Source organism: Eulemur rufifrons, chromosome 7, assembly GCF_041146395.1.
Source record: "Eulemur rufifrons isolate Redbay chromosome 7, OSU_ERuf_1, whole genome shotgun sequence".
NCBI lineage: Eukaryota > Metazoa > Chordata > Mammalia > Primates > Lemuridae > Eulemur > Eulemur rufifrons.
The window spans coordinates 268,400,436-268,427,265 of NC_090989.1; the positions used below are offsets into that span (position 1 = coordinate 268,400,436).

At 45.0% G+C, this 26,830-nt stretch overlaps 1 protein-coding gene across 1 annotated transcript; it reads right to left on the minus strand.

The window, feature by feature from the left end:
- Positions 1 to 2,526: 2,526 nt before the first annotated feature.
- Positions 2,527 to 26,830, minus strand: TNFSF8 (TNF superfamily member 8). Its single transcript, XM_069474585.1, has 4 exons — positions 26,636 to 26,830; positions 16,845 to 16,887; positions 4,396 to 4,467; positions 2,527 to 2,921 (listed from the first exon to the last, which is right to left on the minus strand). Exons 1-4 carry the CDS (start codon positions 26,828 to 26,830, stop codon positions 2,527 to 2,529), a joined length of 705 nt encoding a protein of 234 aa, XP_069330686.1.

A 26,830-nucleotide genomic window follows, 5' to 3' on the forward strand; every position in this document is an offset into this window, starting at 1 on the left:
TGGCTTTCTGAGCATTGCTTTACAGAGACTGAGACTAGGAACCACTCACAGTGCAAAATCAGGTACCTCTGCTCAGAAGATGGTTGGTGAAAAATGAAAATGGAATCTTTCTCAAGTTAGAATGTGAGATGGTAGAAAATTGGCTTAGTTTACACATCCTCTGGTTGCATATGCCTTTTCAAGAATGCTTGTGTTGGTTTAAGCAAGGTTCATTTGTCCTACACAGTTAGTGTATAACTCAAATGCCAGGTGTTCCCCTATTCTCTAGCTTTGAGTCCTCAAAACGTGTCTCTGTTTTGACCACATACCATTTGGCTGGCTGAATTCAATACCTCTTCCAATGCCCACTCCTCCGAAAGAATCTACTCACAGAAAGAGTTAAAGAGAAATTTAGACTTTACTGAATATTTCATAGAGGCGACCTCAGAGGAAGTGGATAGAGCACACTGCTCAGCAGATGATTTAACATTTTCCCTTAGCCATTTGTATTCTCCCAAGTCCTGCTCATTCATACCACCACTGCTGATGTTTTCTTTTAAATCTTTTCTAGCCTCTCTCTGCAAACTTTGCTGGATTGCTACTTTTTTTCTTTTCTGTGTTCCTTCTTGAGAAAAATGAAAATTTTGCTCTGTTCTTTGGTATGGTGGTAAAGGGTCTGTCTTTTCTTACTAAAGCATAACCTCAGGGACTTATATTTCAGCTCCAGTGGTTTGTAAAAGTCCTTTGACAAATAAAATGCTCCTCCAAAGATAATGAAGACGTGCCAAGTGTGATGTAGCTAGAGAAATCTCCTGGCTACCCAAATCAGGAGAGGAGGTTGCCATTTCTCAGAAGTCCTTTGCCCCATTTTTGGGGTTATCTTTGTCTGTGAACAACTTTGTGGGGACTTAAAAAGCCCCCACAGAACTGGCTTTCGGAGAGACGTTTGAAGCAGGAACATATTATGCAGGGGATGGTAGCAGCTATTCAATCCTGGCTAAATGACCACATCACCTTGACCGTCGTGTGCTGATGGTTGAGTGCATGGCACTCTCCTGACACGAAACGAAAACTGCTGCTGACTTACTGTCAGTCATAGCTGAAATAGAGTCAGGTTTGGTCAGATGGTTTCTCAAATACCCAGATGGCCTCTTAGATTCCGGATGGCCATTTCAATAGTTCTTTCCATTACATCTCTCAGATCCTGCAGTGAGTACCATTCTGCAAGGCGCCCTGTGTTCTGCCTCTGCTGAGATGGCTGATGTGCAGCCAGATGCCGCTACTGCTATGGGTTTTATATTGGTGTGTGGGGCCTTCTTCAGATTGGGAGCTTCCAGCATTCTGCCTGGAATCTCAGCCCATAGGTCTGGTCTTCTGAGATGGAAGAGACTTTGGAGAGATTCAAATCCAGCACTCTCATTTTTTAGACTCGGATCCTGAGTTCCAGGGAGGGGAAAGTGTAGTGAATTCTTAAGATTTTATGTTGCCTTGGCATCCACTTTGAATACAAGTTTAACTTTCTTATTCCAGAAGCAGGGCTCAGTCACCCTTGACACAGTTTCCAGTTGTACACCACATCCAATGGCTCAAGCTGGTGGCCAGAGATAAGAAGTTAGAAGCATCTCTCTGTCCTAGCAGACTCGGCTCCCCAATTTCCTGTGGCTTCCTTTCAATGGACCATTCAGGCATTTGCCTGCAAACGTAGAGTGACTCACATCCTACATCCTTAAATATGCTGCTAGTTGTCTCACTCTCTCTCTTTCTCTGCCTGACTCTTCATTCCTGTCTCTTATGACCCGGGGAAGGAGGTCACAATAAGTAACAAATCTCTGAACTTTTTTCCATTGTGGTGGAGTATTGAATTTGTGCCTTTCATCTGAAGGACCAGGGGCTGCCCCATGTTGGGTTTTCTCCAAGGATACAGAGGGTTGGGGTGGGGGACATAAGGGCAGGCTCCCAGTGCCAGAGTGATGGTCAGGCATGCATGAACTGGACACAGGGTAGACAAGAGCCACAAGGGCATCTGCAAGTACAGGAAAATTTCCTGTGTGAGGGACTCCCTGGTCTCGGGTTGGACAGCCAGGAATTAGGCTGCCCACCAGATAAAAGAAGTACCCTGTGAAAGGCACGCTGTGAATACCCATATCCAGCTCCTCTTAATTTCTCATTAGGGGAGAGTTGCTAGCCACTCTGGGACTGGAACCCCAATTTAGCTGGGGGCTCTCAAAACAGAAGAAATGAATTAAGATCCTACAGTGAATTAGTGGTTGGGCAGGGTCATACATCCATCACTTCTACGTCCCCTGGGGGCCTCTGTCACCACACTACATTGCTTCCCTGCCCTCTATCTGAAAGACAACTTCCCTCAAAACTCTCTTTTTAACCCTGGAGTTGTATCTTTCCAAGAGACAGAAGGAGAAGTATACTATTTAATACCCTTTGTGGTTTGAGTCTTGGTCTAAAGTTTTCTTTTTGCCCAAGTGTTCGGATGGATGAAATACTGTATTATAGAGAGTTATTTTCTTCCTGAAGCCCAAGAGAAACTGTTCAGTCTGAACTACTGTATAAGAAGATGGACAACACGTTCTCCAGGGGAAAGGTGTCTGTGTCCACATACTGGAATTTATCCACCTTGACTGATATGGTGGCGTTGACCTGCAGGTAATCCAGCAGGAACTGAGAGAGATTCTGGTATATGTTTTTGGTTTGCATGTCAGACTCGCACACTGTCACCACGGCCTGTTTTTTGGCCTCGTTGTTGATGAGAAGCTCCAACTTGAGGTCGACAGAATGATTTGGGCACTGCACGAGAAACTGCAGCTGGCAAATGATGAAGTACCAACCTGGGACCTGGATCACCAGATCCCCATCCTGATAGCTGACTCCGTGGATAATGCCATCTTTGTTCCAAGACAACTTGGTTTGGTTTAGATGCTTTGACACTGGGAAGAGAAGTATACAAACAGAATTATGGAGCAAATTGAAGGTACAGATTGCAAAATGTTAAGTCTTTATTCCAAGTTCCCTATTCAAGACTTATGTTTTCTATAATGGCGGCTGCTGTTCTAACCATCTGAATATCGTCCGTGTTACTCCTTCTAGGGTCTACTTATTATTCAAGGCACAGGTAGAAAGCTACCTCTTCCTTTTCACTAATGCTCAAGGCTGGAGGGTCAGAACACACATGATACTGTACTTTTACCTCCTCTAGAATGGTTTTCCACTTAATTATTATCATATTATATTCATATGTTATTATTACAATTATCTTTCCCTTTTTAGACTATAAAAGCTCCTGAACTATATTCTCAAAAAGGTCTGGATTATCATCTTCATTTATCATGAATGAGCCTTTGGTGGGGACCACTGTTTTGTAGACATTGCAGAATGTATCAGAGATAAGACATTCAGTAATATTGTTCAATTAATAGCCAATTTAGGTATCAAGATATCCAGAAGAATCTTCATTAACTTTCACATTAAGATGTAACCTCTGTTCATTCTCTGAATTTTTGAATGTCTATTTCTTTAAAAGGGCAGCCAAACATAATTGTGTAGGATCCTCACGTGCACATTAAGGAACTCTTGCGATCTGGGATTTATAGAAAAGCAGAGAATTAGCAGACCCTCTAAAGCCTATAGGTTTGTGCCAGAGCCAGGTCTCTGGGTCCATAACTGAAGACCAGCACTGCCTGGGAAGGCTGCCTCCAGAGCTGGGAAGCTGGCATGCTAGTATTAATCGCTTCCATGCTTTCCCTTTAAGTCTCGTTGCAATTCAATTGAAGAGTGAAAACTAATCTAACTGCAAAATTGAATTTTTAAAATGAGCAGAATGGCTATTCAGAGAATCCTGGCCATCTCTATCTCATTCTTTTGCAGTGTAAGTGCCTCTTATTGTTTCATTTACAAGGGACCTCTTACCTGAAGCATACTGCAATATGCAAATAGACCCTCTGCCAACATGTTCATTAAGCTGTCAATCTGGGGACAAGGCAATTTCGTGGTTCCCTTGTGAATAACTTCATAGAAGCAGAGATCAAGAGCCTGCCTCCCTTGCATTAGGAAAAGGACTAAGCACTTGGCTGAAACTGGCAGATAGCTGAATGGAAAGAGGTGGTAATGGTGGCGGTGGTGGTGGTGGGAACACAAATGCCCTCAAGGCCAGGTAGGCAACTAAAGGAGTGAATGGGGCTGAGGAAAGAGGGGCCTTGTGGCTCTGAATATTAACAGTCTCCTCTCTTCCCTCTAAGGCATACAAATTCAAAATATAAAAGTTGTCCTTACAGGCTAAACAGAATACATCTGTGGGTCACCTTTGGCCATGGGCCTCTAATTGTGACCACTGGCATAGAAGTTGCTGAAATGTCACAGGAAGTAGCCCTTATGTGTTTAGGTTTCCCAGATTCAGTTACTGACCTTGGAGGTAGGCCCATGACTTCTTGAATGGAGCCCTTTTCAGGATACATAAGAGGTCCTCTGAGCAATTTCCTAAATGGAAGGAGATCACACGTTAAATGTCTTCTGCTGTTCTGGGAACTGGAGACTCCAGATCTTTTTCCATGACTTTTGATGGAGGCAATTACCATTCTGCTTCTATTTTGAGAATAAAAGGAAAACCTCTTTATTTCTCATTTTGCCATCAGGTATATTAGGGTTTTAATTTTTTATAATTTGTTTTTTATTGATTGCTTCCACTCAGGCTTTTATAGAAGACTTTGGCAGTCAGGGAAGAAAACAAATATGACCTGAGTTCCCATAATATGCCAGGTGCCATTCTTGTCACCTCGCTTAATCTTTGCAGCAACTCCATGACAGAGGTATTATTAAGTCCCTTTTACAGATGAGAAAGAATCTGGGGACGAGACAGCTTAAATACATTGTCCCATGTGGCTCAGCCAGGCCATGGTAGTCAGTGTGATAATACTGATAGCAATCATTGCTATCCTACCTGCTGTGCACCAGATACTAGTCTGCGTATTCTTACCTATATCAGCTAATCTGGTTCTCAGACTAACCTTGTCGGGTTAACTCTGATGCCTAGAGATGGCCAATGCCATCACTCAAGGTCAAGCACATTAGTGAAAATGCTGGGATTGCCTGTCTGTCTTATTTTAGAGGCCAGTTTTGCTCCTCTAGGCCATTTTGCTAGACAACAAGATAAAAACATCTTTGTGCTCAGTTTTAAGAAGACATAAGATTAAAGGCATCTTAGCAGGAGGCCTACTATCTGGAGCTTCCTTGGCAGCAGCAAACACAACATTTATGTCATTATGGTATCCAAGAAATAAAAGTATTTTTCATATGTTCACTAGTGATGGTGGCTTAGCTTTTTCTTATTATTGTAACTGTTCTGTATGCAAAGAACCAAGGTATACATTTCCTGCAATGACTCATGAATTCAACTTATTTGGACCAAATACCTTCTCTTCTTTGAGCCTTGGTTTCCCTATCTATAAACTGGGAGATCTCTGACCTGACATGGACATTTTTTCAATGATGTCACCAGAGATGACCATTCAGTCCACCATCAGAGACCAGGCAGCCATAGGCCCCTTCAGTGGAATGCCCACACCCTGGCGTATTTGCTCCCTGCATCTTCAAGTAAGATCTGCTGGACTCACAACCTTCCCCATTGCCCTCTCTGCCCAGGCCTGACAAAGTCCTTCTGGCCATGGTCACAGCTCCGTGGGGGAGCCTTGGAGGGGTTGAAAGTTAAGTGAAGAGTTCCCTCTGCTGTCTGAATAAGCTCACTGCGAGAGGTACCCCCAGCAGAAGCAGGGGGCAATTTTCATCCTCGTCTGCTCTCATCCACAAAGAGGTTCTGGTCCAACGCTCCCCCTGGTGGCGAGGGCTGGTGGGCCAGCTGCCATTCTCTTGAGCACATCCTCACTCTCCAAACGGCGTCCTGGTCCTGCCTGCTGCAGCCCATGGCCCACACTCTTAGGGTGTGCAGAGTCAGAACCACAACACTGAGGGCTGCTTATACCCCTAATGGACTGTGACTACTATTAGGGAGTCCCCCTGGCCCACCCTCTTTTTATGGGCTGTAGAACATCAAGTCAGGGAGACAGGTCTGGCTGACTCTCTCTGCTTAGAAGCCCTGTCTGACTTCCTTTGCCTGCAGAACCAGGTCCAAGCTGCTCAGCATGGCATTCATGGTCCCCTGTGTTCTGACACCGACTGAACTCTCTGCTCTCATCCCTCCCCTTCCCTCCCTACCCTTTCCCTCTATGTCCTAATAGTAAATAATAATAGTAGCAGTGAAAATAATGTTAATAACTAACATATGTCGAGCAATGGCTATTTTCTAGGTACTCTAAGCATGTTACAGGCATTATTTTACTTAATTCTCACAACCACCCCTTGAGAGAGGTACTATAATTATTTCTGTCTTCTACTTAAGGAAACTGAAGCTTTAAAAGATGAAGTGACTTGATTGCATTCACACAGGCAGTCAGTGGGGATTGTTGATCACGCTACTGGAGTTTGGGGCTGCGGTACCCCCATACACCACGGTGATTTGTCATTCCACCTCAGCACCTGCTGTTCCCTCTACCTGGGATCCACAGGCTGGTGGTCACCTCCTCCAGGATGCCTTTGACCCTTCCCTTTGTTTATTTGCCTCCTCCATTAGCCTGTGAATCCACAGGGCGGAGACTACTGTTTATACACCCCCACTGCCCAGCCCAGAAGATGCTCTGTACAAGTTTGTTGAATTGAATCATCTGGTCCATCTCTCCTATTTCCCTCTGTGGGTCCCAGGGCAATATTTAGGGGATGAGTGAGGTGAATGAGGATGGCTGGCTTGTCTTTTGCCTTGGGGCTGGGATAACACAGGGCTCTTTCTCCCCTCGCAGGTCAGGTTAGATTAGATGGGAAGATAAGACTTAGGCCCTGGGCTGAGTCCAGCGCATCACTCGGAGAACAGGCTCTGCCCGTTCTCTTCCGGCTCTGCCGGAAGCCCCTCGCACCATGCCTCTTGCTGCCGCACCTACAGAAGGTGCGCTTCTGTAAACAGGTGGCTGTAGAAGTGCAAGCCCAGGCTTGCCTCTCACACATGCAGGTTCTTTTGTTGTTTTTCCCCTTTGGTCTTCACATGTTTAGTGGGGTGACCTCAGCTGTAATTCTGAGAAACCCGAGGATGGAAAAAAAAAACACAACTTATTTTGAATCATTTGCATTTCCTGAAGTCAAATGGCATGGCATTTTAGTTTTTCTTAAATAATCTTTAAGATGGTTTCATGCTAAAGAGAAAACATGAGTAGCACCTTTTAAGAAGGACGTTGCCAAAGCCGGTTCGGAGAGGGGCTGGGAGCAGAACACTGCAGGAGCTATTGAGGGGATGGGCTGTTGAACTTGGAAAAGACTCCAGAGGAGGGCACAATCTCTGTCCTTTAACCTTTGGCAAGGCTGTCAGCAGGAAGACAGCGCAGCCTGCTCTGTGGGGCCAGGCACTAAGGCTCCACATGGCCGTGGAAGGAGATGAAGGCCCTCAGCTAACAGCTAACACTGCTGTCATCCCCATTTTCAAGGTGCAACAATAGAAAGACCTACAGTAAGGACACCCAAGTCTCACTGTAAGTCACAGAGCTGGCAGCTCAAATATCTGCCAGTCTGTGCTGCTCACACATGGAGTAGGCTGCTTTGGAGATCACGAAGCTCTCGTCAAGAGCGAGATGAACATTTCATGGGTCATCAGCCATGTGGCTTTGGTCTCCCCATCACCCTGTGAGTCTATGATCTAACTTTCATTTTTGCTTGTGAAGACAGAAAAAAGTGACTTATAAATAGATGGTGCCACATGCAGCTGAAATCCTGCAATGTCCCTGGAATTTTGAAGGCTGGGAGCATAACGTTGCTATTTCATTCATTTTTCAGTTGAATGTCATGTCTGCAGGGGTTTAGTTTGAAGAACAGAACACCAGGGTGGGGGAAATGAGACTGTCTGCAAGTCGTGGCAAGAGTTGAGAGCTGAGAGTTCGAATCCTGGGATTTCCCCTCTCTGGGCTCTAGTGTCCCTATCTAGATGAAGAGCAGTGTGGATGTCATGATCTAGAAGGGCCCTTCTAGCTTATTCTAGCAGGCCATGCAGACTCAGCTGTTTGCTGTCTGACCTGCTCAGGGAGCCGGGGGGAGTAAATGCCAGCTCCAACTGTCTGACTTTGTGGGCACATTGCTTTACCTGAGGTAGGAGACTGTGTCTTTACACATTCAGATTTTCAGACATATGCAGTGGTAGGGCAGAATATTTTAGCTCCAGGGACGATCTAAGTTATGAATAGTCTGGTTCTGTAAGAATTTGCAAGGTTTTTAGCAATGGAAGTTCCCTGAGAGATCACCTGGTCCAGGCTTGGTAAACACATAACTCATGTGCTCCCCAATGTTACCCCTAAGGCAGGCTGCTCCTAGGTCACCCCTTGAGTTAGTGGCAGAGGCAGGACCAGAGAGAGCCCAGGGCTCCATACTGCTTCTGTGGGTTATTCTATCTTTCAGACAACCTCAAGCACTCCGTGAATTCCTCTGAGGAACGAAGCCTTCATATGCATGAGGTTTGTAAATTGTCTTCCCAAGCTTTAGCCTCTTCTTGAAGGACCATGGACCTGTCTTTGGCTTTGTTTGGAAGGCTGAAAAGAGTAAGATGTGCCAGTGAAGCTCTTCTGGCCAGTCGCACAGAGGAGAGAGAGAGGGAGAAAGGGAGATTGCCCAAGGTGGTTGAAAGGACTACGTTCGGCAGGGTCAAGATTATAGCAACCTTAAGACTAGCCCTCACCTTGAAATTTCAGAAAGCTGGACTGAAAGGGGCATTAGATGCCACGTTAACAGAGATTCTGGTTGTCAGGGGGAAAACAGAACCCAGAGAGACTGGGACTCTGGTCCCACACCCCACAGGAGATAAGCGGCAGAGCTGGGTTCAGAATGCAGGGCTCCTGACTCCCAATTCAAGGTCCTGTCCTGTCTTTTAGTCTTCCCATGGAGCAGGGAGGGTTAAATGCAGGAAGAAGTGGGTTTGTAGCCACCGCAGACAGAGACAGCTGGAGGTGCTGGGAAAACAAGCACTAATGAGCCTCCGGGATCTGTCTTGTGGGAGGAAGCCAGCAGATGACTTCAGGCCCTTGTGCTGAGTTCTGCCAAGTCACAAGTCAGGGGCAAATGGGCTTTCATAAAGATGCAACAATGCTCAAGGCGGCTCCACCGTGGCGAAACAAACCACGCCGATCATTTCTGCCAGATGGTATGTGGTTTGAGTGCCAGATAACCTTCCAGTTCTACAGTACGTTTGATATAAGAACAAGGCAGACACGAGGCGTCTCAAAAAGAGAACCTGGGTTTGGTCAAGGCTTTTAGCTTTGGACCTGTCACTTCCCCTTACTAAGCCTCAGTTACTACATCTGCACAGTGAGAGTTGTAACCATCAACCCAAAGGTGCGGATGTTGTGAAGGTGCAATGAGATCGTGGATGTCCAGTGACCAGCACATGGCTAGAGGAGACATTCAGCAAATGGTAGTTTCTGTCTCCCTTAATCTTGTTCTTTGTTGTTATAGTGGCACAGTTTAGCAATGCCACTTAGCAGAGTGAATTGGCAGATGAAATGCTCATTAAAATGAAGCTCATGACATTATCGGATGGATTGGAGTATTTCAGTTATGTACCTAAGTGTTTGAGGCCATCTGATGCTTCCAGGAAAGTGTGTAGAATCGTCTTTTCATCTGCTGAAAACATTTTAATCCTTCTAAGAAGGAGAGGGATCACCCTGATGACTGTGCATCTGCCATGTCCTGGCGTCTTCCTTTCATGCCCCTGGGAAAATACCCAGGGGCCTCCTGACAGTGACATTTAGAGGAGAGTCTCTCCCTTCTCAGTAGAACTTGGAAGCAAGTTGAATCCTTAACCTGAGTAAGGGCCATTTCAACTGGCTTCAACCTGACCATGTCTTTGATGCCACCAGGCCAACTGGTGATGGAGAAATGAACTGCAGGATGGATCATTTATTAAACAAAGGACAACAAGGTGACCCTGGACTTACATTTGGGGAATGCCTATCCTGGCATGCTTAGTGTTAAGCACATAGAAAATGATCAGTAAGTACAAATTGAGATCAAGTTGGAATTCATTTAAATCATTTAAATCCCATGAAGTTTCCTTGGGATTTGGGGTCTTTTCAGTCCTGACCTGTTGCAATATATCTGCAACAGTCAGTCAACCTCTCTGTCTCTATGGGTATGTCCTTGGAATTCATTTATACTAAATGCAGGTTGAACTGACATTATTGGAGGTTTGTAAGAAGCACCTTTAAAATCTATAATTTAAAAGGAAAGGTGAGTCTGGCATCGAATGATAAAATCTGCTGACACTTTAAATAACTTTTAAAAACACCCCCTAGCTATTGGAGATGCAAAAGTGTGGCAGCAATTTTAGAAAGTTAGGCTCGTGGTCCCATAGACTTGGTTCACGTCCAACCTCTGCTTCTGCTACTTACTAGCTGTGTGGCTTCGCACAAGTCGCTCAGCCTCTTTGAATTGTCACTTCTTACCAGAAGTGAGATAATAATATATCTACCTTGAGGAGTTGCTGGGAAGATCAAGTGAGGTAATGCATAACAGTGAGTCTGGTGTCTACCACCCAAATATACCAAATAATGTTGATGCCCACACCCTGGGCCAGGGCTTGTGCTGCTTGGATTGTAGGAATTTAAGTCAACACATGTTGTGTCCATGACAGCTGGAATGAAATATATGATGAAACTATTTTAAAGAATAGGCCTACCCTCTCTCCCTTCCTCCCTCTTTCCTTCCTTCCTTTCCCAAAATATTTTAATGGTGGGGAACCCTGACATTTCCTCGGGATTCAGAGACTTGTGATTTGTATGCGCTAAATCCAAGTATAAATTTTCACATGTGTCTCAGGGATCTGACTCTTTTTTTCCTTTTCCTTTTCCCTCCCCTCCCCTCCCCTGTACCTCTTCTCTTTCCTCTTGGTGGCAGGGGTGTGAGGAGTGGGGGTAGATGACTTTAGAACTCAGACGGCCTCCCTAGCAGGCCATTCCACTCTATTCTAACTGGCCCATTTTCTAGTTTATGTCTTGCAGAGAGATTTCTGATTCCTGTTAGGTCTGCCTTAAGAAAAAGACAGTGAGTATAAGAGCGTGTTTTCAGTGAGTAGTGTTTAAAGTAAATGGAGAAGCAAGTAGGCTCTTGGAGACCTGTGACTATCTGAAAAGCAATTTTCACCCTGAGTAGGAGCATTCCTCTTTGCTGTGAAAAAAAAAGGACAAAACAAAATTGGCAAATTGGATATTCTAGACCCAGATCAATCCCTCTGATAGAGGTAATGTCTCTGCTTGCTAGTTTCAGTCTTTCTGGGAGGGGAAGGGCCGTCAGGAAGAGGGAGGCTGTTGCCTCTTCTGCTTCCAGTGTGGTAAAGGTGCCCCGGTGGGGCTGCTGCCACCTGGACCCCGGCCATAGGACATGCGGGACAGCTGGACATCGCTGAGGACCCCAGTGTCTTTGGTCTAGTTTCATTGCCTTCAGTGGGAAGCTCTTATTGTTTCTTTGGGATGGGTTCACCAGGTAAAATTAGAGAGCTAACCTCATTTGCTCTTTAATGCCACATTTTCTGTTTAGCGGGGGGTGGAGGGGGGTGGAGGGGGGTGGGTAGGGTAGCCTGCCAAGCCTTGTAAAAATGGTAAATGTTAGAATAGCAAAAATGGTCAAAGAATCCTAAGATACTTGTTTGATTCATGAAACTTCATACCAAAAGCAAAATCCATTCCAAGATTAGTTCATCTGACTTGTCCCCCTCATTTCTGACATTTTAGAAACAGCAAACCCAAGTCCCCGAGAGGGAAGGTGAGTGGCTTCAAGTCCCAGGACTGGAGTGTTGCTATTCCAAATCCCAGTCTGCTGCTCTCCCTTTGGTAGCCAGTCTTCAGCAGAAGAATGAATTCAGGCAAAGGTCTGGAATGCGCTGAAGGGGTTGTCAGGACCTACATGTGATCTGTCTACTGTCTCAACTTCCTTAGGGCTTCCAGGAACCTCTGGGTCCTACAGGCCATGTGACATTAGCAGGAAAGACAGATCTGTTCTAACTGGCAGGCAGTGGGAAGGAATCTTAGGCAAGTCGGTAAACCTGTCTGTGTTCCAGTCTCCTTACTTATAAAATGGGGCTAACCATGGTCCTTGGGGGCCGTTGTGAGGACTGCACAAGCAAATCACTACATATGCCGCCAATTCTTGGCACACAGTGGATGCCCGTCAATGTTTCTTATTCTCTCTCTGCCAGGGCCTCTTACAGATGTAGCCAGGGAATGCAAGAATGCCATCTTCACTGTGGTCTGTAGGATTCTTCTAGTGCAGGGAAGGGCTGTCATTTGCTAGGGTGTTTTGTTATAAAAAGGCCCAGAGCACATTGGGAAGGTCTGGGAGTGAGACCAAAGGACCAAAATCATTCCACAGAATGAAGTCAGTAAAATTCGAATTTCTGCAGAGTTTGTGAGGGGTTGTGGGGAGCGGAGTGGAAATAGGGAGAAGAAAGACATAAAAACAGGTAGGAAGGAGAGTGGCTTGGTGCAGGTGGCAGAGGGCTGAACTCCAGGGAGGAAGATTGTCCCTTGAGAAATTCCCAGTGGCTGGAAGAGTGGAGACTTTACAGCAGCGGTCCCCAAATTTTGGCACCAGGGAATGGTTTCATGGAAGACAAATTTTCCACGATGTGGGGTGAGGGTGGCGGTGGGCGGGGGTATGGGGGGTGGGGGAGGTGGAGCTCAGGCAGTGATGCGAGTGATGGGGAGCGGCTGTAAATATGGATGAAGCTTTGCTTGCTTGCTCACTGCTCACCTCCTGTACCGGTCCGTAGCCCAGGGGTTGGGGACCGCAGCCTTACAGGAACAGAGGGGTCTAATACCCAGTCCTACACCATCTGCTGGCTGCTCTATGATGTAACACACCACCATCCCAGCCAGCTTCTCTGCATATCCTAAATTCTTCCATAGATGTTGCTGTATACACATGTGGGCTGCCTGTTGGAACTTGAGGGAAATCAAGGCAAAGGTGGCTGCACTCTGCTCTTTGGGCAAGTAAGCCACATGGCCTGAGCACATGTGATTCAAAATTTGGTGGAAACAGAAAACTGTAACAAGAAGTGAGGAGGAGAAGCAGGAGCCCTGCTCTCTCTGCCCCACCCTCCTTGGTTCCAAGCCGTGTGTGGGACGAGACGGGACCACTGCATTTGGATATGAAAGAACACAGTGGACCCTATGCCCAAAGGCTATAGGCTCGGCCACACTTCAGATAAGGGTCGCATTTGCTGTCCCATTTCATCCTCATGGTGGCTTCATGCAGAGTCATTATTAATGCCACCTTCTAGATGAGAGAACTAAGACTCGGAGAGGAGAAGGGTGTGAAGAAAGGTTCTCCTCCCTGCGCTCACCCTGGCTCACGGCCCCGACTGAAGCCCTGGCATGGCCCACTGAATCCCGAGCACAGTGGAGTGGATGGAGGTGCCAGCTGGCTGGCGCCAGTCTGGATGGGGATGCGAGGCTTGTGTCAGGACTCAGAAATCCTTTCATTGCTGTACAAGGCTTGGTTTTCTGTGGCTTCCCTGTGTATCCTGTGTTGCTGCTTTAGCGTGTGCACATGGCCCCACATCCCAGGCTCTGGGCCAGGCCTTTGCTGGTTTCCTGCTGATGGTAAAAGACCCCCAGCAGCAGGTAGCAGAGGGCTCCCTGGAAGGTGCCTGGCTCCCACTCATGCCCTCCCTAGTGACAAACCACATGCCTCCCTTGGAGCTTCCTCCCCGGAGCTTCTGGAAGATGGTTCTCTGCTGCCTGGAGTATCTTCCAATGGCTTTTTTCAAAAGGGCCAATTTGCTGCTTCTGTGCCTGTTTAAGATGGGCTTGTTGGCCAGGCAAGGTGGCTCATGCCTATAATCCTAGCACTTTGGGAGGCTGAGGCAGGAGGATCACTTGAGGCCAGGAGTTCAAGACCAGCCTGGGCAACACAGCGAGAACCTGTCTCTGCAAAAATAAGGAAAAATAGCTGGGTGTGGTGATGTGCACCTGTAGTCCTAGCTACTTGGGAGGTTGAGGCAGGAGGATCACTTGGGGCCAGGAGTTCGAGACCAGCCTAGGCAACATAGTGAGACCTCATCTCTACAAAAAATAATTTTTAAAAAAGATGGGCTTGTTGAGGAACAAGGCTGTGGCTTAAGATTTCCTCAAGATTATTATTAGGCTCTTTTCTTCTATCTTTGGACAAGAGAATTATAGTCTCATAAAGTGTAAAAGCTGGGAGGACTCTTCCAGTTCATTGAGCACATTGCTCTTAGGTTACAAAGGAGGCCCAGAGAGGAGAAAAGACTTGCCTGGAGAAACAGCCTGCTGGTGTACACGTCAGGTCTGGAGTCTGGGAAAATTTTCCCACCTCACCTACTGCACTGTCTATAGTTCGCTGAGTTAAGAGAAGTGCAAACTTGCATGAAAAGCAGGAGAAAGATAGAGACCACCTATAACTGGTCACTAGCACCTCACAGCCAAAGTGCGGCATGCAGCGGGACAGGGAGGAGCCCTGGACTCTCACTAGGCTCCAAGCTCCTCGTGTGACCTTAGGCAGGTCACCTTGATTCTTTGGGCCCCAGGTCCTCATCTGTGAGCTGGGAATATAACCCCCACCTTGACGTTGCTCGCTCACAGGCTTGAGGCTAAGATCAACCCAAAGGAGGTGTGGGAAGGTCTGTAACAAAAGTTCACAGCCCTGGTAGGAATTATTACTGGCATCTAAAAAAAAAAAAAAAAAAAATCTGGCTGCAGAAACATTGAATTATCAAATGAAGTCAGTTTTGGATTAGTTTGTGTCCCGATGTTCCCAGTCATGGCCCAGATAAGAAGGGATCTGATAAGTGATCTAAGTGATAAGTTCCCAAAATTTCGGAACTTTATGGACCAAAAAAATTTCCCCCAAAATGAAAATTCAGGGACCAACATGGAGCAGACAGCTTTTTATTTTGCCTGTTGTGATCCTTAAGGTAAAACAAAATAACTCTGGCAGAAAGCAAACCAACTTAACTCCCATCTATGTCAACTCCATGTTGTAAAAGAAAGGACATTTTAATGTCCCCAAAGGTGGGAAGAGCCATCTCTGAGGCAGAGTGCCTCTTCCATTCAGTATAACTGGCCAAGTGAAAAGGGGGCTACTTTCTCCTTTTTTCTGTTCCACTCTGGACTGATGAAAACTTTATTATGGAACCAGAACCACTAGGGAGAACCCTTGTGCTTGGCAACCTAGGATGGAAGCGCTGTACAGGCAAGGAAACCGAGCTCCACGATGCCTGAGGTCCCACTGTCACCGAGATCATGTTCATGTGAAAGATTGCCTCTCCCTGTCAAAAATAAGAAGTTCCAGTCTTTCTTGGAAAATCTGGGTGCAGGCGGTGAAGGAATGATGCTAGCGGGGAGGGGAAAATTATATTTACTCAGGTGCTTTGTTTTTTGCAACATGTGTTACAGGTGAATGTGTGTGACATGCTTAACTCAAACATCTGACACCAAAGCCTGGTGACTACAGAGGTCAGCAAACTCCCATTTGTAAGCCCAGTGCAGCCCAATCCAGCTCATTCTATAAACAAAGTTTTATGGAAACACAGTCGTGTCTACTCATCTGCACGTTGCCTGGTGGCTTCAGCGCCACAACAGCAGAACTGACAGCTGCAATGGAGGCTTCACAGCCCACCAAGCCTAAAATATTTACTATCTGGCCCTTTAGAGGAAAAGTTTGCCTACCTCCGCATTATACCATGCTCCTGTTGACAGTGACGTGACTATCTACACAGGCACTATGGGAATTGAGGCCAGATGCTAAGTAATTCCAGCCAAGGTTGAGATACGGTTGACAAATTGTGATTATGAATCTGCCCTGAAAGATCCAGAATCTTGTCTGTTGGGGTCTTTTGCTCCTCCTTTCTAAGTGTCTGGGTGATAGACTGCAGGGAAGGCCTGGCCGAGGGGTCCCTACCCTGGTGCCTAGGCGGACCCACTTCTTTACTTCTTTCTCTGATCGGTCTGCGTAGCCAGCTGGGCTTGCTCTATGGGTCCTAAAGGTCACAGGGTTAATGTTCTTGGGTGGAAAAGACACTGCACTAGAGATGAGGACATCCGGGTGCTAGGCGTGGTTCTGTACGACCGTGGACAAGACACCTCACTTTCCCTCTCTGGGTCTTACTTTTCCTCCTCTGAGCAAGGAAAACATTAATCAAATGAGCTCAGAGTTTCTCATGTTCAGTGTTAACTGAGCTCTGCCTATCGTCCCTCTAGGGCTAGTAGAGACAATGTCTTAGTGACTTCAGTGACTAGAAATGCACGGAGGGAGGAGGGAGTCTGTTTCCACCAGTCCCCGACTTCATTATGCATTTAGCGATTGCCAGTTGCTATGTGCAGGTTGCCATGTTAAGCAATTTATAGATGAGGTCTGACTGGCTTCTTCACTACCTTGATGAGGTAGGTATTATTATTTCCAATTAATAGATGAGGAGCTGAGGCTCCCAGGAGGGAAGTAGAGCCAAGATTCGTGCCCCCATTTGCCTGATTTCAGGTTTCAAGCTCTTAGCACAACGCTCCCTTGTGTTGCTGGCCGTGAGATACCCTACTCCAGAGGTAGAATTTTCATTGGTGGGAGTGTCCAGGCCTGGCGGGAGACTTGTCAGGGGTTGCTGAGATGATTCCAGATGCATCAGCTCAGCCCTGAGTGGCCCTCACCTCCACCCCTATGCACTTCACTGCTGGGTAACAGCATTTCTGGTTGACAGTCAGGCACCACACCTCATGGTGTCCTCTGGACGATCCACCACACATGTACTCCTAATTCCAAGGTCTTACCTCCTTTAAGGGGGACGTTGTCAGGTGGGTTGGGAATGGCGTCCTGGAAGAGAAGAAAGAGAAGAGCATCATGAGGTGACATTCAGTTGAAACAACTCGCTTTTTCCATTTTGGTTGTCCTTAAAGTACTGTGCGGTTTAGAATTCACCCTCCACCTGATTCTTAAATTTTAAAAATGAATTCGCTGACTTGGTTTCCATTTGCTTGACAACCTACCTACCAGAAATGAAGACGAGGACACCCATCCCCATTTCACAGGCTAGAGACCTGGGGTTGGGTGAGAGGAGAGGAGGTTCCCGGGGCCGCACAGTGAGTTGACGGCGGCTCAGGGACCACAGCTGGGACTTGCAACTCCCAGGCTGGTCTGGTGCTTTCCCTCCATAACTGCTACTGTTTTTCCTTTGGTCAACGTAAGAATAATCAAGTACAGTACAGAAGTACATGTGGTTTCTTTTTTCCGTGTTTGATTCAACTGTGAAAGTATGTTGTAAACATACCTGGAAAGGTATGTCTTTATCTCTCCTGCGGTCGGAAATTCTGAATTGTTTATACGCCAAGCATCGTGAGGATACCATAGATAATTAAATTGGGTCCCTGCCCACATGGATCTATTACAAGTTAATATTTAGATATATTAATAATATGTAAATATGTATAAATGTGTAACAAATACAAAATGCATATATATATTCATACATTTACATTAAATATTATGTACTCTATAATAAACATAAATATATACATCACTGTTTACACAAATAAATGAAAGGTTGATAGAAACAGATTGTCTTCTGAAAGAGAGAGTCCTGGGTTTGGAGATTGGAGGTGATTAATGGAAGTTCTAGTTCAGGTGCTCTGAGCAAGGAGTTAGTAAAAGTGGAGGGCATAGTTCTCCCCTAATAAATTCCTCAGAAACTAACTTTCCCACCCTTATCCCTCCTCCCCTATCTCCCACCTCAGCCATGGAGACACCCCTGAGGTGTCCTGCCCATAAGGCATGCACTGTCTTATTCATCTTTTGAACTGCCCAGGTTGGAATCTGCTACGGTGCATTGAATTGAAATATTAATAAAGATCTAGAGAGATGTGACCATTTACATGGGAAAAAAACACCTTCCCAACCTCTGCCAAAGCAAGAAATTAGCAGCTGCTCACATCTTATTTTCTTAGCGTTCTGTGCGAACACCTAGGACCATCCGCAGTTCCCCTGTTTCTAACATATCCCTAGGAGCTCCGTCCTTTGCCTTCCACTGACGGCCTGTTTCCTGACAAAAGGATCTCTTCTCCTCTAGCCCCAGCGGGTGGCACTGAGTCAAGGAGGTCTGCTGAAGGCAAAGCCCGGGCCGCACACTGATCTGGAGATGGGGGAAGTCAGTTTAAACATTTGGGCCTCAGCTTCTCAGGGACAGGGAGGCGAACTTGACCTGGAAGGTCCTTCCCTCTCTGCTGTGATAGTCTATAATTGTATCGCCTTAGCTGAAAGCTTTTAACCTAGTTAACAATGCTGTACACTTGCGGTCTCTCAGTTACGCACACAGTTCGTAGGAAAATCTGACATCACAAAATTCCCCTTTGTGTTGCCTCTGTGGGACAACAAACAGCGTTTCGAAATTTAATAAACAACTAATTTACTGCCAGGCATGACTGTCGAATAGTGTGATGTACAAATGCACAAAGAAAAAATATCTACATTTGAAATGTGGCACTAAGATTGTCAAATCCATCAGCTGCCCAGGAACTTATCCAAGGACAGAGAGAGAATGCTGGAACAGCGAAACCGGTGGAGCCGTCCTCCCAGAGGCCACGAGCAGGCGGGGAAGCACCGGAGAATCATTTGTTCAGCACGCCTTTGGTGAGCAGCTGGTCTCTAGTAGAAACTATGTGACTTATTGGACGACAGCCCATGGATTTTATGGTTTAGTCATTAAGGCAGTCATTTAAAAAAATACAAATAAATATATACTTAAATTGCCAGTTGTGGCAAGAGCTACGAAGGAAAAGAATCGGAGTGTTTTAGGTAGTGCTTCTCAAACTTTCATGTGCGTACGAATCACCTGGGCAGCTTGTGAAAATGCCAGTGCCGATTCGGCAGGTTTGGGTAGCGCTTGACACTCTGTGTTTCTGACAAGCTCCCAGGTGATGCCAAATCTCCTGGACCACAGAACACACTTTGAGTAACAAGGCTGTAAGGGGTCATCTCAGGTAGGAGGACTTAGTTCACATGGGGGTCCCGGAAGCCTCTCTTCTGTCATTTGAGTGCTTTTGGCGTTTCCTAACTTCAGACGGGGCATGTGAAAAGGAAAGCCTCTCAGTACAGAAAAGAATCCTGTTGCTTAAAGCTTCACCCAGGGCCCAGGGCAACCAAAACAGAAGAGTGACTATTCCCAATTTGAAGGGCTCTTGGGACCAGGTCTCTATAGCTTCCCCTAGCTACCCATGGTAGTCAAGATTAGAGGATCAATGTTAGAGGGGAAATGTAGACATCTTTCAGTCCATCAAGCTCATTTTGTAGAGGAGGAAACCGAGGCCTTTGTGAGTCAGTGGCAGATCCTGGACTGAAATTCTTCTGTGTGCTTTTCACTGCATGAGTAGAGATGCTGTCTTCAGAAACCAAGGATAGAAAAGCTCATTCCTCCCTCCGCCCTTCAGCAGTCCTTGCATTTGGAAGTGGAGAAGCAGGGTCTAAAGATACGAGGACTGTTAACATTTGCGGAAGACTGTTCATGCCCCAGGTCCTATGCTCAGTGTTTTCCATCAACTCCTTTGTGGCAAGGTGTCCCCCCGGGCCTAGAATTCTCCCCCAAATCTTGGCTGGGGAAGTGTGAACCATCTTGCTCAGTGACTTGGCTTTGGGTAAGGTAGTGCCTAGGCTGGACACAGACATAAACAAATGGACCCTTCTAGGTTGTCATTCTCAGCTCCATTGAGCAGTTCAGGAAACCTCCTCTCTGTAGTTACCAACCATTTACACTTCCTTAAGGATACTTCCTCTTCCACGCCACTGCCTGCAGTCTCTGTGGATGTCTGACAGTATCCCAAACAATAACAAGTTATTTCCGTGCATGGCGGGAGGAGCTGTCATGTTTATCCTGTTTGTCCCCAAGTGAAATGGCTCCCATCCCAATCATCCTCCCTGCCTAGGACTGTTTTCTCCCCTCCTTTAATGACTGTGATTAGAGGGCTAGTAATCCAACTTTCCACTGAGTTGTTGCAGACGTAATACGATATTGTATATAAAGTGTTCACAAGTACTTGAACATGGTCGCTATTTGGGGCACTGCCTTGCTCTTAATGATGTGCTTAATTTGCCCCAGTACCTTGAGGGCCAATTTCTTTTCACAGAACAATATTGTGTAGGTGCAATCAGCTCCCAAATTTGCTATCGACACAAAATGCCCTCTCTGGCTGGCAGTGATCAAGAGTAACTAATGTTTAGAATATGCCAGGGGGGATTTCATGTTTCTTTCCTTGCTGGCCTCACATGGTCCTGCAAGGTGGGCTGTGGCTCACATTCCATGGAGACCTTTGCTAGGTATGCCTCTTATTTCAAAGCTAATATGGTCAAACACTTAATGAGAGTTACTCCTGAGGCTAAATGCTTTACATGTTTGATTTTATTTGGCCTTTACCTTGACCCCAAGAGTTAGGGTTTGACTAAGACTTAGAGAAGTGACTACATAATGTGTTAATGATTATAGAAAGTCCCATAGGCAGTGAATAGCATAAAATGGATTCGAACTCCAGTGAGTTGACTTTGAAGGCAATGTCTTCAATGCCCTGCTACATTGCTTGTCTAGATCAGGGCAGGATGAAGCTGAGCAGCAAATTCTCCTGAAACTCAATGGAAAAGTGAATAAAGGTCATGGAAAATCCCCAGGGGAAAGACTACTTTTACTGGGAGTACCTGGTTTGGCATGCTCTGCAAAAGTGGGAATTGGATGAGAGTGGCTTAAAGCAGAGCCTCTCCCACTTGAAAGGATTTACCATCACCTGAGGTTCTTATTAAAATGCAGATTCTGATTCAGTAGGTCTGGGATAGGTCCTTAAGTTTTGCATTTCTAATGAGCTTCCAGGTGATGCCAATGTTGCTAGGCCATGGACCACACCTTGAGAAGCAAGGGCTTAAAGACATTAATCAATAGGCAATCAGAACACATGAGGTCTTGAGAGATGGCTACAGGAGGTGGAGTGTGGATTTGGGCTCAGATGTAGGTTTAGTAAATCTTCCTGGTTTGAAGATAGGGGTGGTATCTGTCCTCTTAGCCTTTTCTGTCAATGCCTTTTGCCACCTACTCCTACTTCCTGCCCCTCTGTACAGTCCAGACTGACTTGTATTCTGGTCCTATTACTCCTCTCCTCATACCTGGGCTTGCCTTCCTCTGAGCTGTGCTTCTGCTCACTCTTTACTCACCTGGAGCATCCTGCCCTGCCTCCACCTGCCACCATCCTCCCAATGGTTAGCTTTTCTCTACAGAAGGATGCCAGCTAATAAATGAAGAGGGAATGCTAGAATTAGGCAATGACTCTTCTTGCCTCATTGCCTTCAAAGGGTCACCAAGAAATGCCAAAACCACTGAGGGAAGGATTTTTAGGTCTTCAAAGTATTACCCCATGTATTACTTATTAATAAGAAAGAAAAAATGTTTCACAAAAGAGACAGCGAGTGGTCACCACCTTAATCAAGTGACTAGATGTGTAATTACCCAAAATGGTTCGACCTGGCATATGCCTCTATCTGTGCTACAATAAGAGCTATATGGCATTACCTATGTACTCTTCTTACCAAATATGTTTCCTCTGAATGTAATCATGAGTAAACGCTAAGACAAATCCAGAACATGAACAACTCTAAACAGAATTAGCCTGGACCCTTCAAAATAGTCAGTCATGCAAAACAAACAACAGAGGGCAGGGAGACTGTCAGATCAGTGCTTCTCAAACTTTAATGTGCATACGGATTGGGAGGGAGTTGGAGCTTGTTAAAATGCAGATTTTGATTAAGTAGGTCTGGAGTGAGGCTTAAGATTCTGCATTTCTAACAAGGGCCCAGGACCACCCTTTAAATAGCAACATTCTAGATTAAAACAGACATGAGGATAACATGTGTACCCCTAGATTGGATTACACCAAACAAAACACAACAGCTATAGAAGACATTTTTGGACAGGTGGAGAAATTAAAACATGGACTATATGCTATTATTAGATCATATTACTGAATTAACATGAACTCTCTTGGCCATGATAGTGGCATAGTAAGAGATGGGTACATGTGGGTGAGAAGTCACGCTGTCTACAACTCACTTTCCCGTATTTACATAGAGAGAGAGCACAAATACAGCAAATTGCTGACATGCCAATCTAGGTGAAAGGTTATATGGGCGTTCGCCATTTTGTAGGTTTGAAAATATTCCAAACAAAGCTTTGGGCATAAAACACGATTCTTCTAATTCTTGGAGGCCTGGCTTTGGTTCTAGCTCTTCTGTGAACCCTTCCTCATCCTAAGCAGAGTTTAGCTCTCCTCGGTTAGTGGCATTTTGGGCCATTCTGCCTGGGAATCAAGCATTTGGTGTTTGGGCTTGACTTCATGTCCTCTGTTTAGCAAAGAGTTCCCAGAAGACAGGGTCCTGCCCTGCCTGCTTGGGTCTTCCCCTTGCAGCCAGCACAGGGCTTGCTCCTGGGAAGACTTTCAGTGGATTTTTTTGGATTGATAAATGGAATGAATGTCAGATAGAGAGAAGCGTCACAGGGCATTTCAACCCACTCTTATATTGAATCTGAGCTTAAAAAAACCCCCCTAGAAGCTCCACCACCACCACCAATCACCACTCTTAAACAGGTGCTCAGCTCCACTGTTGGTGTATGGAGTGGTAGTATAAGGATACATTTTGTTTAAAAAAAAGCATTTTCTTTGCTTATAAAGGGAGAAGAGGAACCTGCTTTCTCTTTCTTTCTAGAAATGGTCTACTTGGAAAACTAATAACCCTGAGTCCTTGATTTAACTCTTTGCGATGCAACTATTTATATTCTCTCCTGGGGCCAGACAAGTCCAGTCTCCTAGTTTACAAAACACTGATGCCTCTGAGTTTGAGGGCCTCAGAGCCCCCCTGAAATGTTAACACCTGCCTCTGGTGTTAACCTAGGAGCTTATCTCATTATGTATTCCTTTGTCTCTGGAGGAGATAAGAGTAGTTTATTGTTTTTTTCTTTTCCTTTGCTGTATAAATTATGTGAAATTTCATTCTGACTTCATAGTCTCTTGCAGGCTACATATATGCATATACTCTTGTGCCTCCTCAACACAAAAATAAATAAATCATTTTTTTCTTTCCACATTGATATAAAGAGGTGTCTCTTTGTTGGTAGGACGTTTACTTCATCAAAGGTATACTGGTGCCATCTCTTTGGAGGCTGATTGACAACATTTATTGAAGTGAAAATGAGCATTCTATTTCCACCACTAAAAACGTATCACGCAGATACACTCACAGACATGCACGGAAGACAAAAATTCCAGAGAAAAACATTAGTATCTCTCACTGGGCATGGGCAAATTAAATTATGAAGCATTCCTACAATAGAAAAGTATGTGACTCTTCAAAAAAATGAAATGAAATTCTATGTATCGTGATGGAAGGATCTCTAAGATACACAGCGCACTGTCAAGTGAATAAAGGAAGATGCAAATTTATGGGTTTATATAATGCCATGTGTATACTATATATTTGCAGAGGCACAGATTTTTGGAAGGACACATAAGAATCTGTTAATGGTGGTTATCTCAGCAAAGAGGGATCGGTGGTTGGTTGGAGAGGATGTCAAAGGATTTTATTTTCTTTTCTTTCCCCTGATTTGTAAACCAAGTAAAGTACATAGTTTACTTTTCTTAAACCATGTAAATATAATATTTTATAATAGATATGCTGGTTTAAATGTAAACAAAACTGAACACAACCACCACAGAGACTTTAAAGATGTCACTGCAAGGTAAGATCCGTAAGCAACACAAGGGCAGGGATTTTGCTGGTTTTGTTCAAGGCTATATACCCAGTGCTTAGAACAAGGTCCCCTACCCAGTAGATACTCAATAAATATTAGAGATTGAAGCCTAAGTTCCTTTTTTGTCTCTCCCAAGGAGTTTGACCTTGGAGTTATTTGATCTTCAAGTCAAACCTCAAGGCAATCTTCATTGATTTTCCTGCATGCCTATGTCTTCTTTTCTCCATCTCTCTGCTCAAGCTCTTCCATTGGCCAGAGGTGCCCTTCCCTTGCTCCTCCTTCCCTGCCTGTTTGAAATTGTTCATGTTTTTCAAGCCAACCTGAAATTCCAACCTCCAGGGAAGTTTTCCTTAAGCCTGGCTGGGGAAACACCCTCTCTCCTTAACTTGAGGTCTCATGGTAGTCCTGTATGTCATGGTAGCCCTTCCATCATTTTTTATATATTATGACCTCGCTGTTTTCAATTTTGTCTATACATGTGCCTTTGGATCTAGAACTGTGTGACTGCTTATGCCAGTAAAACTATTCTCATTGTTCTCCTTCCTGCTCCCATCACATGCAGAGAGTGCAATGTAGCTACCAACTCATTCCACTTTTAATAATGGGGGTGTGAGTCTAAGCTCCTTGGTTTTCTCCCATTGGTTTCTTTGCCAGAGCCCCTTTGAGTCTCTTCACTTGTCTGAGTTCCTCCTGTTTTAAAGTCAGTCTACATTCCCTCTTCCTCTAGGAAGCCTTTCCTGATAACTCAAGTTCAAGGGGGTAACATTTTCTTCTTAGGTCTTACAACAGCGAAAGTCTGAGCAATGTATTGGAAATGATATGTGCAAAGCATTTGACACTTAATATATCACAACTGTTATTAATATTACAGGCCTTAGTTTTAAGCAAGTAAGTGATATTTGTCAGGCTAAGAAATCACAGCACACCAAACCAGACATTCTGACTGTGAAAGGAATCTTTTCATATCTGAGCATGAGGGGTAAGTCAAGGAAATGGATGTGTAAGAAGGTAAAGCTCCCAAGAGAAGAGCGGAAACAAAGTTTCTTTGTACTTCTGTGGCTGTCTGTGTTGGGAAAAGGAAAAGCTGTTCTCATTAAATAATCAAGCAGTCTTGGCTTTATCACTTTCTCAGGGTGACTAGGTTCAAGCCCTGTTCCCTTTCTTTCTTCCCTCGTTTTCCACATTTACAAAAATGAAGCAGAAAGATCCACTTCTGTTCTTTCAAATCAATTCCACTAAAAGTTGGATTTGGTTGAGGACTATTCTGGAACTCTCTGTGAATGCCACCATCATCACCCCTCCTCCCACCATCTGGATCTTTCTCTCTCTTTCTCAGCAGTTCTAGCTACATCCATTAACTAAAGAACTTTCTTAAAGGCTACTTCAATTTCTTTTCTTTAGCCATTGTTATAAAATGTCATATCCCTGGTTGACTACAAATCAGAATTACAGAAACTGTAGAGCCTCTATAGAAGAAAAGGTGCCCTAGAATTTTTTCAAGAGTGATATTATTAGTAGGTGTAGATGAGCTTGTTAAATTATGAATTTTACAAATTCCACTATCTAAATCAAATGTCTGTAATTCTCTTTTTTCACTGTTATGGAGATGTGAGCTTCAATGCTACATTTAAATTTCAAAGCTTGAGAAATAGGCGTTTCAGAGCCTCGTTCTTTTTAGCAGTTGATAAGCTATGGAGTACTGGGCCTAAGACAACTGAAAGCAAACCAGAACAAGTTCTGCACGATTCTAATACCTGGAGAAAACAGTGGGAGCTGTGAAGTAAAAGGTAGAAATGTTCTCACTTTGCCAGGGTATGTTAGGGAGGGGGGTACATTTCTTAAATTACCAAAATTATCAAAAACGTCACTTCATCAAAAAATTTCATGCTCAATATATGCTATTACTGTAGTATTTTCTACACAATACATACTGGTGGATTCTCTGTAAACACCGATTTCCTAAAATACGAAGAAGCTTCCTCCTTCATCTTTTCTTCTGTTTTCAGAAACAAATGTTACCATTTACTTCAAACAAAATAAATCTCCCGAGAGAGTTTCACCCCGTACAGTGTGTACCCCACAATTGCTTAGTATTCTGAGGTGTCTCAGAGGGAACAGGTGTTAAAAACATTTCTATTTTCTGCCTCTATGCTCTGTTTCTTGTGACACCCTAAGTTCTTCAGAGCTTTCAGTTTGCCTTGTGGGCTTTAACTCTGAAATGGCCAAAGCTCTTAAGGAGCCTTGGTCTTCTCTCTTGCCTTCTTTCCTTCTAGACCTTGTCTTTAAAGAAACAAGATAAAACAGAACTGTTGGCAATGGTTGAGATCTCAGAAACCTCAGGAACACTTCGACTGAGGTTATAGGACCTCAAAGTCTAGTCTGAAGGCCTTGAAGACACGATAAGTTGTGCAAACGTGTTATCAGGCTTTCTCATTGCTTCCTTCCTTGATAGAAGTCTCTGGCTCAGCAAGATTTAAATCTAATGTCTCAAGACCAATAGCTCCTCTCCACGCTTTTGGTTCAGGCATATCTGGAAGGTTTTGAGATGATGGCCCAACAACGTTTCGTTTCTCTCTACAAGCCAAATCATTTCAGAGAGTTAAATTCCTGTTTCTTCTCTTCCTTTCTCCACCACGTGTGTACATATATACACACACGCAATTTTATTTACTTTTAATTTTTTGCTCTTGACTAACTTCTCAACTAACTTATCAGTTTGTTCCCAGAGCTTCTTGTCTGGGGGAAATGGAATGTAAATCAGAAAGGAAAAGGGAGGAAGAGGAGTCCACTTACCGTCCTCCGAACTATCAGCACCATAATGGTTGCCACAGTGAAGACGAGACACAGAGCCAGCATGGCTGTGGTGAAGTAGAAGTGGCGGCGGTTCGTGGTCCCCAGGTGGCTGGCCACGGAGCCCGCCGGCACGTGCATGGCTGTGTCCCGAGGAGGGGCCCCTTGGCTGAGTGCTTGCCGCGGCCCGGGGTCCAT